A 13050-nucleotide genomic window follows, 5' to 3' on the forward strand; every position below is an offset into this window, starting at 1 on the left:
TTCACCATATGAAGGTGTGCACCTGGTTTTTTCATCATGATTGGATTGGATAATTTTTCTGCATTTTACAGGTGTTTTTTTCATTTTTATTGACTTAGTCATTTTGGGTTCATGTAGGTTTGAGACATTATAGAATCTAGAACTGCCAGTTGGTACATCTGTACAAAAATGTGAATTGCAGCATAAAACTACTCAAAAAAAAAATCACAAAGTATTAAAAAAAGTTTTTTGGTAGATAGTCCCTACAAATCTAAGAGTCATCCAGTAACTTCAGGGTGCTCCATCATTTCAAATTTAACTGCGGTGGAAGACGTACGCAAATTCTAATATTCGCGGTCTTTTTGCGACTGAATTTGTGAAGCAACCACTGAATAAATTGAAAAACAGTTTTTCTGAATCACTAGTTTCATACATAAATTGTATTATATATTTGGCAAATTGAAATATATATTTGATTTTAATTATAAACAATTAATGGATATGGAATTTAACATGATAGTGTAAAAGAAAAATTAGAACGTTTGCAGTATTCATGTATAAGTGTTCTGTGAACCCCCCCCCCCCCCAACACACCAACCTACAAAAATAGTTATAAATAAACAAAATTTTAGCTAATTGGCTCTGAAAATATTAGTACCAGTTATAACAAGATTTTAGTGTTTAACCTGATTTTTTTTTTTTTTAAATTTTGTTTACAAAATGTAAATTATACACCTACAGTTGTCAGGACAGAGGGATTTCTGGTAGGTCACACACAATCAAGCTTTCATCTATATATTAGCAATTATTGGTGTTGGTTGACTAAATTATCCTAAAACTTGTGAATTAAAAACACATTAGCTATTTGGAGTCACAAAATACTATTTTGATGGATCTATCGTTAATTTTTCAACATTACAGCAATACTTGATTATGATACACGTACGGTGTTTGACTCACAGTGCCAATGCAATTTTAGAGACATGGTTATCTTTAGTAAAGCTAAGTAGTTTAAAAATTAGTATTTAAAAATCATTTGCACTTATCAGGAAGTGTTTAAAAAAAATGGCATGTCTCTTTTCATTCATACGTAAAGTCCAGCGAGGCATAGAAGTTAATTGATTGTGCAAGCCAAACAATGAGCTCTAATTGGAGTAAAATAACAGTAGTAAGCATTAGAAAAACATTACATAATTTGGATTCCCTATTGATTCCCTATTGAAACTTTGATTCCCTATTGTGGCCCCACCCTACCCCCAGTGACATGACTTGAACAATTTAGAATCTACACTATCTCAGGAAGCTTTCACATAAGTTTCAGCTTTTTTGGTCCAGTGGTTCTTGAGAAGAAGATTTTTAAAGATTTTCCCTATATATTCCAATGTAAAACTTCGATTCCCTATTGTGGCCCCATCCTACCCTTGGGGGTCATGATTTGAAATATTTGGAATCTACAGTACCTCAGGAAGCTTTCACATAAGTTTCAGTAAGTGGTTCTTGAGGAGAAGATTTTTTAATGACCCCACCCTATTTTTGCCTTTTCTTAAATATCTCCCATTAGAAGGGAGCTTGGCCCTTTATTTTTACAATTTAGAATCTCCTTTATCCAAGGATGCTTTGTACCAACTTTGGTTAAAATTAGCCCAGTGGTTCTTAAAAAAGAAGTTGAAAATGTAAAAAGTTTACAGAAGGATGGACAGACAGACAAACAGACAGACTACGGACAATGGGTGATCAGAAAAGCTTACTTGAGCTTTCAGCTCAGGTGAGCTAAAAACTGCGGCTCCATTATTTTTTGAGCTCGCTCACAGTACCTCTAGTCTTCCTTGCACTCTAATCTGTTTATGATTAAATTGAACAATATTTGATGGGCATATCATATGCTGTGGTGGTGCATTTTATCTAGTTACAGTACCCGCATCGTTATTCTTTACAATTCTATCGTGTCCTATCGTGCGTTTATCCTATCGTATCGTGCGTGTATCCTGTCGTATCGTGCGTGTATCCTATCGTATCCTATCGTATCGTGTTTTCCGTTTATCAGGTTCTGCGTTTTCTATCGTGTTTTCCGTTTATCAGGTTTTTCGTTTATCGTGAAGATCGTTTATCAGGTTCTATCGTGTATCGTGTTTTGCGTTTATCGTGTGCATTCGGAAACCCTCGTTTTTATCTTTACCTTGAGAAGAAACACCCGAGATATCCCGAGTTCATTTTTCGTTTTGTTATTTTATTTACGATCCATTTAATTGTTGGAGAGAGAGAGAGAAATTAATAACTTATCTGATTCTCTGGTATATAAATTTAAGAAAATAAATAAATAAATTACTAAATAAATAAATAAATACATAAATAAATAACAAAAAACGTCAAGTACCGGTCGTAACCAAGCAGAGAGTGTAAATCGAAAGTTAAGTCTATTTAGCACATAAAATAATCGGTCTACAAGTCAATCGTTTTTTTTTTAAATTCAGATTGTCGATTTGTAAGAAATACTATTTGTCAAAAATAGAAATATTATAATTTCTTTAAATAGTCAGAGTCACCAAAAGGTAGACCATTATTAACTTTCTTTTGATAATTATAGAAACATAAAACAGTAGGTATGTGTGCAAAAATAAATAAATTGAAAAAAAAATATCAGCATCTATATAAGGCCTACCTTTTTTTTTTTATCAATAATGGAATTAAACAATAACAAGTTATTCATTTTTCAGAAACACTAGCAGAAGCACTTTTTTATTAATATTTGAAAAGCATCGTTTGGTAACACACATGTACATGTAATTAAATTTTCATGCCTCTATTCTAAATGTATGCACAATCAATTATCTAAAGGATTCATAAAGGCATATACAATGTAATGTATGATCTTGATAACATTTACAAATTTTGTCTGTACGTGCAAGTATGTACGTGTAGTTCATATATATATATTTTTTTTTTCTATTTATTTGTTTCTCTTATGTGTCTAACTAAAAAATAAATTACAATTTATAATGCATGAGCATGTTCTATTCAATTCACCATAATCATAATTATATATTATAATGTAGATGTTTAACCATTTTTACTTCCTACTGCCTTTAGAAAATCGAAAAAAAAATCAGTATACATCTTACCTATTTCGGCGTGGAAATGAACTGAGTATATACTGTACACTGACAGACGGAAGCGCTCCAGTACTTAAAGAACTGACACCTATATGTACCTGCCTAATCAGTACACTGTCTTCCTGTCAGGTCAAGACCCAACCCCCTACCCCTACATGACACCTTAGCCCGTGTGTATTCAACGTCAACATACCTGAACTGCTCTCTCACCTGGTGTCAAATATTTACCTTGAACCCTTCTGGGTATAAATATATGCAAAAATTTATATGAAATCGCCCGGTTTTGCTTCGATACACAAGACATGTAATTGCCTTGAATTCAATTTCATAAGTGTTTATGAATTACATATAATACTTGACTATATTCAAGAAGTCAATATATATTTTATTTATTTATTTATTTTTTTGAATCGGATCTTTTTTTTTTTATTTTAGTGGTTAGTGCACCCCCCTCCCCCCCCCCCCCCCCCCCGCTGACTGTGCCTCAGGTGGGATTAAGACTTTCATAATTTACAAAGTTTTGTTTTATTTTGCCGATATAGCCATAAATAAGATAAGTTTAGTAACAAATAATACGAAGTCTAATAGAAATGATTTAATTTATTCAGTCCGAAAATCTGCTTGTCATATTGTGGAAATTTATTTTACATTATTATTTATTTGTGTGTGAATCACCTTAGCATAGGGTTATCTATGGTAGATATTAATTCTGTTAATGTGAATATGTATAACCAGCTTTTCCGCGAAAAGAATCCTGCTTTTCCGCGACAAATTATACTGCTTTTCCGCGATTATATTTTTGCTTTTCTGGGATTTAATTTAGCACTTATCCTTTCCGTTAGTCAGGTAAATACTCTTTCTCCCTGCTATCAATCGGCTTCAACGTTTTTTTTTTTTTTTTTTTTTTTTTTTTTTTTTTTTTGTTTTGTCTTTACTTAGATTTTTGTCAGTATTCTTTTTGTTTCTATCTCGGCAATCTGTAATTGTAGCTTTGCATATTTTATCTTTATCGGTAAGACACATCGCCATTATTTAAAACATTGACCTTTCTATACGTAAATCCATCGTTTGTAATATATATTTGTTACAACGAGTTGGTTCGTTATGAACAATTTTCATGGCACCTAAAACATCACCGACCAGTGTAATATGTGATTCATTCAATTTTTATCACAGTGTGGTACTATCGAGTAGAACTTTACAGGGAGATACATGATAATCCGGTAAATATCGGCAACAGTTTGATGTAAAGTACTTACCGTGACAATTTAAAAATCGCGAAAAGGAAGTATCGAAAAAAGGAGAAAACATTCAACTTATAGTAAAATTCAATCGCGGAAAAGCAGTATAGGGTAATCGCGGAAACGCAGACAGGTTGCAAAAATAAAATTGCGGAAAGGCAGGTGGGCGAGGCTTGTGTAGAAAGAATTTTCATTTCTTTAGGGGCGGGGGTGGGGGGTCTAAAAAGAAATGTTTTGACAAGAAAACAAAAGAGGCTAAAGACATTATTGTTGACGGGCGATATTATATAAGCATTATATTTTACTCTATACTAAACATGTTGGTACACTGTAACATTTTTAGGTACACGACTGTGTTCTCCCTTCTGGGTTCTATACAGGCCTATGACATTGGAAATACCAGAGAATAAATACAAAAGAATGGAAATGCGATATTCTTTTCGGATACTAGATGATCTAGTGACGTTTTTTTTTAATTTTGTTAAATTCGATTTCTTTCGGCCGTTCTCCTTCTTCATATATATACATATAAAATGTATGTACTTGGAATATGTAAATGATTAATTTTCGTACCGGTTATATATTTGTGACATATACATGTATATTTATAGAGGAGAGATTATATAATCACAGTCCAGTGCACAGCCTGTGTCAACGCAACTAGCATATTTCAGCAAGTAACGTGTTTAAAACGTAAAAAAATAAAATAATATAAATAAAAACAAAATCATAAAATATTTTCCCCCTAAACTGACTAGTAAATTATTTTCGTAAGATTTGAATTATTAAATACCGATAATTTAAATTAATGCGATTTTGGATACATCACAGACTTCTAGCAGAAGATATTGAATCCAAATATTTCATTTATAACAGAGTTCTTCCGGATATATACTCAATATTTGATAATAAATTTATAAGGTTTCATTTGTTAAAATCTGAATATATTTATAGCGTTTCATGAATTATTGCACCTGGTTTTAAAACTTCGATTGACTACGGAATTTTTGAACCACCATCATTAAAATCTCTGTTTTTAAACGACTAAAATTCAAATTTAACGATTCGAGGGAATTTCGACATTTGAATTATTATACAAGCAATCGCATAATTCCCACCAAAGAGTACAATTTACCTAAAATAATTACAGTTTGAATTTTGTGACGAACCATTATTGACAAAAAAAAAAAAAAAAAAAAAAAACATGTTTCTTGTACAAAGCATAGTTACCTCAAATGTTTAATTATAATACATTTAATATATTTAAGCATTTAGATTTGCGGCTTTGTAAGTAATTAAAATCATCATACTACAGTGTATCTAAAAAGGAAACAATTCGTCTTGTCAAAATACGTTTCGCATTTTGAAACAATCCTATCAGGTTTTGCGTTTATCCTATCGTGAAGATCGTTTATCAGGTCTGTCGTGTTTTGCGTTTATCGTATTTTGCGTTTATCGTGTTTTGCGTTTATCCTATCGTGCGTGTATCCGGTCCTATCGTGCGTGTATCCTATCGTATCGTGCGTTTATCCTATCGTATCGTGCGTGTATCCTATCGTATCGTGTATCCTGTAAAGAATAACGATGCGGGTACTGTATATAATTATTTACCTTTCCATGGATTCTTTACAAAAAGGTATTATACATGGGTGACTGTTAACGTCCTTTGGCCTCTTTTCTTATACAAAACTACATTATTATTTACAACGTTAATATCTGTGGTAATTGCAATCACATTTTAGGGCATGAACAAGTTTGGCATGGATTTATCGATATTGTCTTCTCTTCACATCTGGGAATTTCTGCTATAGCAAGCACTGTGTTGGATATTGAAGAAAATATTTCCAAAAAAAGAAAACTTGATGAACAAGATGGTAAGGATTATAAGATTTATTTTACTCCATTTTAAATATATTTTGTCATGTCTACAATGACAAATAGACAAGAATCGAATTATGCACATGTATAAATAGTACAAAACTATACAAAACAGGGCATTATTTAATCTCAGACCTATTATTTGGCTCAAACTTTCAATAATTTTCAGATTTCAGTGTAGAGGATTTATTTACAAATTAGAAGAAAACAAAATTATTATTTGTGTAGAACTATGTGGTTAGAAATAATTAAGTCTTCAAATTAACATATTTTTTTCTTTGCCTAGGTATAAAATTTTTTTGTGCATGTTTTAAGTTAGATTTTTTTTTTGTTTTTTTTTTTAACTTAAGTCTTGTAATAATGTTATTTCTTGATTTATTTTGTTCATATTCAGTGCTGTTTTATGTTTTTGGAAATGGGGTTAGAACTTTGAAGTTTGTGTATTGATAGTTCTAAGAAGGTTAGTCTTACGGTGCACAGACTAACCCATTTGCACATGTGTTGAAATGGTACCTATTCTAGGCCATGAGTTTCTTCATATAAACCGTTTTTCAAACCAGATAGTATGAATAGCCCCATCTATAGACATGATAAAAAAATTCCTGGTGAATTGTCACTTAAATCTGCCAATACTGTCACAATACCTATGAAAGACCGAGATCACAGAATAGCGTTGCCTTAAATTGTGCACAAGTCCCTCAAAGACTAGCCCTGCACTCTGCATTTCACGTTTGGCCTCCATAATATAGTAAATATTACATTCCATAACCACAAGGAATAGTTCTTTAGTAAGCTCTGGTAAAATTATGCATTGTTTTCAGCTAAAATGTTATGTGGAGGCGTCACTTCGCTTTCGCAACGTTATGATATACGGGTGAATTAAATGGGTGGATTGATGACTTGTATTACTATATTTTTATTACTATACTATATTTATTTTTGTAATCTGTCACTCTCCAGTTAATTCATTTATTGTTAAATGTGAAGATTCAGGATACACATTTTTAGCTCACCTCAACGAAGTTGGGGGAGCTTATATAATACCGTCGGTGTTGGCGTGATGGCGTCCCAGGTTAAGGTTTTTGGAGCAGTTTTCTTTTCAAGTACTTCTATGACCTATATTAGTCAGAGATGCATGGAGGATGCTTCTAGTGTGTTTCATTGTACCAGTCAAGGTTTCAGATGCTGCAATTTCAGCTAAAAAATGACCAGGTTAATGTTTTTGGAGCAGGTTAAAGTTTTTGGAGCAGATGTTATTTCCAAGTATCTATAAACCCTATATATTGACCAAACTTGCATGGATGATACATCTAAGGATGCACACTACTGGACTTGCTTCAGATGCTGGATCTGACCTACATTTTCTGGATGAGTAACCACGTTAAAGTTTTGGAGCAGATGTCATTTCCAAGTAACTATAAGCCCTGTATTGACTAAACTTGCATGGATAATACATCTAAGGATGCACACTACTGGACTTGCTTCAGATGCTGGATCTTACCTACATTTTCCGGATGAGTAACCAGGTTAAAGTTTTTGGAGCAGATCTCATTTCCAAATAACTATAAGGCCTATCTGAACCAAACTTGCATGGATGATGCATCAAGGGACGAACAATCTCAAACTTGCTTCGGATGCTGGATTTGACTTACCTTTTCTGGATGAGTGACTAGATTTAAGTTTTCAGATAAGTCTATTCCCAAGTAACTGCAAGCCCTATCAGACCAAAATTGCGTAAATGTTGCATCTAGGGATGCACACTCCTAGATTATTAGTTTAGTGTGGGACTTTGCCTTACTTAAAGGCAACATTTGTTGAGGTGAGCTCTGTAATCTCTGATTACCTATGTTTAGCTCTACTTGTCAGAGACCAGAAGAGCTTATGCGATGGTAAGGTGTCTGTCTGTCTGTGCGTCTGTTAACAATTTTTCAAAATGCTACTCTTACAGTTTTGATTTGATTTCAATATAACTACGCATGCAAGTAGACTACACTAAGATACCTAATTCTGTATATTGGTTTTTGATTTCGATGAACCCTGTTGCCATGGTTACTAAAATAAGAAATTTCTGTGCAATATTTTTAATACAATATTTTACTATGATGCAAAACTGACAAAAGTATATGTTTTTTTTTTTTTTTTTTTTTTTTTTTAATTATTATTTATTCAAATTTATAAGTAACTATTTGAATCTTTTATGTGATAAATGTATGGCAGAAAAAAATAGAAATTGTTGATAACATGTGTTCAAAAAATATAAATCACGCCTGTTTGTAGGTATGAAAAATAAACAATGCATAAATACAGCTGTCAATCAATTTTAATTATCTCCAAACCTGGCCATCGGTGTGCATTAAGGCGTGAAGTGATTTCCTGTTACCCAGTGTACATTTACACACCTTTCTGTGCATTAAATAAACAAAGGACAGACAGACAAATTTGGCATGAATGTAGATTCAAGCTTGTTCAAATCATGACCCCCCTCCCCCTGCACCCCTCCCCCTCCCAGGGTAGGGTGGCAAACATCTTTAAAATTCTGTTTTCAAGAACAGCAAATCCATGATAAGTCATTTGAATATGGAAGCATCCTCAGCTAGTTCAGATTTAATTAAGTTTAAAACATGACACATGGGGATAGGGTGTGGCTAGAACAGGTGATCAAAGCTTTACATTTGAATATATAGGAGAAGAAATCTACTGATGAAGAACAACAGGGCCATACTGACTCAGGTGAGCATTATAGCTCATGGGCCTCTTGTTTAAAAATTCTTGGAGGCAAACAGAGTAAAAAGTTGTTATGAGCAAGGGTATTTTTGCCAGATTTGTTAAATTCTGGATCACTGGGTCAAGCGTTCTGTTGCTGAACAGGGCTCTATTGATCTTGTACAGAAATTTGTACTGTACTGGGAGCTTTTACCCTTTGCTATTCACCTATGATAATTAATCACTGTTCATAAAAGAATTACCCCCAAAAATATGTGTAATACTTAAAAATAATTTCAATTTTGTAATGGTCAGGTAGACTTGTATTTTAGATAAATAAGAATGAGATAAAAATACTTTGTATATTAAATGGTCTTCAAAGAGCAAGAGAGGCCAGTCTGAGAAGGTTTGAGATAAGTGTATGTGCTCAAGCACTATTGTTTTGTTTGGTCTAAATAGTGATAGTGACAAATGGGAATGTATTATCACTGGCAGGCACAGGCAAGTAAATAAGTATACTTTAGGATTTGTAACCAAGTCGTAGACTATTTTATTGATCCCTGAGCATCATTTCTCTTGTTTTTGGGCAATTGATATTCAATTGATATTCATCTATCAGTTTATTTGTTTTATACTTCAATCTATGGATCCTTTACAGCGTTGTATTATACTCATGTGACCATTAAGGCCCTTGGGCCTCTTGTATTTCAATAAGATACATTCTTCTATTAAGATTTGCTTTTTGAATTTCAGAAACAAAGAATGATGATTTTCCAGGTGGAAAAATGATAACAGAGGTCAAGCAAGCATTACCAGAGCATTCACTGTCACAAGCAATAGCACAAACAGTTGTGTTTTCCCTAGTTCAAAAGCAAAAACACCCTGAGTTTTTACACCACATGATACCAAATATTGTTATTTCCCCAGAAAAGGTTGAAATTATGATGTATGATTCAGATAATGATGTTTTACTTTGCAGCAATCAAATTCTTTTATTCAATTTGGACCTCCCAGAATACAGAACTCTTATTGATGAGACTGTTGTTATTCTTTGGATGGTTTTACATTACAGAATATTTTGTACTGGATTTAATAAGGCAAAACCTTATGTACTTGAAAGATGTAAATCAAATTTTAGACAACTTGTTGCAAGTAAATGGGATATCTATTCAAAATCCTTGAAGAGCTGTGTTTCTGGTTTCCCTTCTGTAGAAAAATGGCCGATAAGTGAGTTAATTCAGTGTGGTTTAACACTTGAACTTGAGTCTGACGACTTTTAAAATGAGAATTTTACAAAATGAAGGTTTGTGAATATGTGAAAACCTATTTCAGTACATGCATGATTGCATCGAGGTTGTTATTCGTGCAACAAGAGGAGAAAATATGTACAACAAAGTACTAGTGAATTGTCAGTTACGAATATAAGAACTTTAATAAAATTCCAAAATTCATCATATCTTTAATTGTTTAGTAGCTATACATTTTTAAGGGGAGAAAATATGTACAACAAAGTACTAGTAAATTGTCAATTACGAATATAAGAACTTTAATAAAATTCCAAAATTCATCATATCTTTAATTGTTTGGTAGCTATACATTTACTCAAAAAAATGTGCATTTAGTTAGTTCACAAAAATTGTCCAGTTAAGAGGTTTTTGAGCTGTATATTCCAGGTCTGTATGAAGCAATATCAGTTTGGGCACAGTCCACATAATTCCTTGAAAGCAAACAAAGGGGTCATGGACGTTATAATTGAGGGAACAGCATAGATTGTTAAGTTTACAATTGTTTAGCATGTATTCAGAAACAAAAGATATATAGGGGAGGTTTACCCTTCCGCATGCCTAGATTACTTCGAGTCTATATTCTATTTTCATCTAAACATTACCTGTGCACAAGGAAACGGGATGGAACCCATTATCCAGAGTGATCACACATAAGGGATACGTTAGCAGTAGGTCTATATCCAGATTTACAATGAATATTGCAAGTATGTCCAAAATATGGAAGACAGTCATGTAAATTCACATTTGGTAGATAAGTAGTGCAGCGAGAAACTGCCCAAATTAAAGTCAAAATATAATTTAAAAAAAAAGAAAAATTCCGGAATAAAGACAATTTTTGATTTACTTTGTCCACGATCTATTAAAGAGTAGACAATTAATACAAGCATGGAAACGGAAATTACTATGGTAAAAATGTCCATGTCTTGGGAATCTGAAAAAATTATATTTTTGTAAATATAATGATCCTGATTTAATGCAATTACATGTAATTAAACCTATTCCACAAAATTTTGCATAGCTGAGGGTACTTCTCCTGTATCTCTGTTGTGTGAATTTTCGGACTGAAATTTGTTTCAAACTTAATATACTTTTAATGCGGTAAGTAGATCTAAAATTGCTTATTAATTTGCCATATGTGATAAATTCTGTATATATACATGATATATATATTTTTGTATCACCATGAAAAGCGGGACTTGTACCTCCTTGACACGTTGTTTGATCTGATTTTAGATCAACATCGTCCTCACAACCACACGTTCTTCCATTCGATGTTGGAAACCAGAACGTACTACAATTCATGTTATTTGTAGAACAACTCAAACTCACTAAAAGGAAAGATTAACTTTATAATACATGTCTGGTTTTGAACCGGTTTCATGAGATGAAAAAGTAATATCTTTCGAAATTTTGTATATTTGTTTACAAAGCATTAATACTTACTATCAACAGAATCATCTGTATACACATCCAGACTATCCAGTCTACCTAGCTCTGGATGACTTGACATGAATGTTATTTTTGAACCCGTTGCCTTGTTTATCTTTCGTACGCCTCTGCATTTCAAATATATAATATCTTATTTCGTTTGATTTGTTATTAAGCAAATGAAACAAGAGTCGAACTTATCTCGAATATTGTTCGTCAGAATACCATTAATATTGTTGTTAATTGTTAATTAAATTCTTTCAGAATAGAAATGATACTTCATTTTTGTAATTGAATATTATAAGATTTACAAATTATAGAAGTTTTTCCACTAATTAAAGTCTGCTAGGTCAAATTGCTCGTGTTAAAGGAAAACCCAAAGAAGCAAAACAAAACAAAAACAACTAAAAAAAAAAATTTTAAAAAAACTTTATAAAAAGATTAAAAGTTATATTCACTGTGATTTATTTACAGTTACAGACTACGGTCTCAAAGGAAGTAGAACAACTTGATGACAACTTTTTCCTGAAAGAGAAAAAGAAAAGTAAAGTTTAAACCAACTGTCTATTCGACGCTGTGTATTAGAGATATTGTTCATGAACAACAATTCCAATGGGAAATGCGTCTTTATCTGTTGTCAAAACATGTCTGTTTCCTCCATTTAAGTCAGAGTACTCAATACGATCTTTAGGTCCATCAGTCCAGTAAAGTCTATTGGCTGTAATGTAATAGAAGAATAAATTGTTATGAATCTTATTTCTAAAGAAGAGATACATCCAGCGATTGAATGTAAGGAAACAGAATGTAGCGGTATTTATTCATACATGTAAAATCGATTGCAAGACCAGTTGGGGCTCCAATTTTTGTTGTTGCTATGTAGGTTTGTGATGTTCCATCCATGCACGATCTACCTATTTCTCTGGTACTTCCGGTTTCTGACCAGTATAAAAATCTAAAACGTAAAACAAATCGTTTGATGAAAAGCATATCAATAATTTTTTTCATCATATTTTATATCAGATTACTTACACACTTCAGATAAATTCAATTACATTTATTTGATTTTTAAAGATATTATATATTTATATAATAATAAGCTTTATTTCATGCACTTACCTGTACATTAACCTACCCTTTTGATGGATATAGAACGATATCCTTTGGTCTGTGCAAGTTGGACAACAAAGTTTTATGAAGAAAACTCTTTCTATGTACAACTCCAATATAACTTTGACTTGATATAGAGGCTACTGCAGAAAAATATATGTTTCCCGCTGAATAGTCAATGGTCAAACGCTAAGCGTGGGCGAATCCTGTGAAATGCAATGGCGACAATAAAGAAAATACGATACAAATTGCTGAGGAGTAAAGATATCAATTTCCAATTTTAGTTTAAATATTAGGTTCTAAGTACCTGTTAAGTAG

General features: G+C 32.5%; 2 protein-coding genes and 1 long non-coding RNA gene across 3 annotated transcripts in view; 1 reads left to right on the top strand and 2 right to left on the bottom strand.

Moving 5' to 3' along the window:
- LOC133199731 (uncharacterized) overlaps window positions 1–10483 on the top strand; it is a 37891-nt gene extending 27408 nt beyond the window's left edge. Inside the window, exons 3-4 of the mRNA XM_061335597.1 lie at window positions 6073–6204; window positions 9665–10483. Coding sequence (XP_061191581.1) covers window positions 6073–6204; window positions 9665–10191 — 659 coding nt within the window. The 3' untranslated portion in view covers window positions 10192–10483. The remainder of the gene's footprint in view (window positions 1–6072; window positions 6205–9664) is intronic.
- The window catches only part of LOC133199747 (low-density lipoprotein receptor-related protein 6-like), a 314855-nt gene that overhangs the window by 68728 nt on the left and 233077 nt on the right, over window positions 1–13050 (bottom strand). The gene's annotated exons all lie outside the window — the stretch shown is intronic.
- Window positions 12208–12907, bottom strand: LOC133199736 (uncharacterized). The gene is made up of 3 exons (XR_009722824.1): window positions 12758–12907; window positions 12450–12577; window positions 12208–12343 (listed from the first exon to the last, which is right to left on the bottom strand). It is a non-coding gene; the product is annotated as an uncharacterized LOC133199736 (long non-coding RNA).

Source organism: Saccostrea echinata, unplaced genomic scaffold (genome assembly GCF_033153115.1).
Source record: "Saccostrea echinata isolate AGI-Se365-2 ecotype Australia unplaced genomic scaffold, CSIRO_AGI_Sech_v1 ptg000035l, whole genome shotgun sequence".
NCBI classification, from domain to species: Eukaryota; Metazoa; Mollusca; class Bivalvia; order Ostreida; family Ostreidae; genus Saccostrea; species Saccostrea echinata.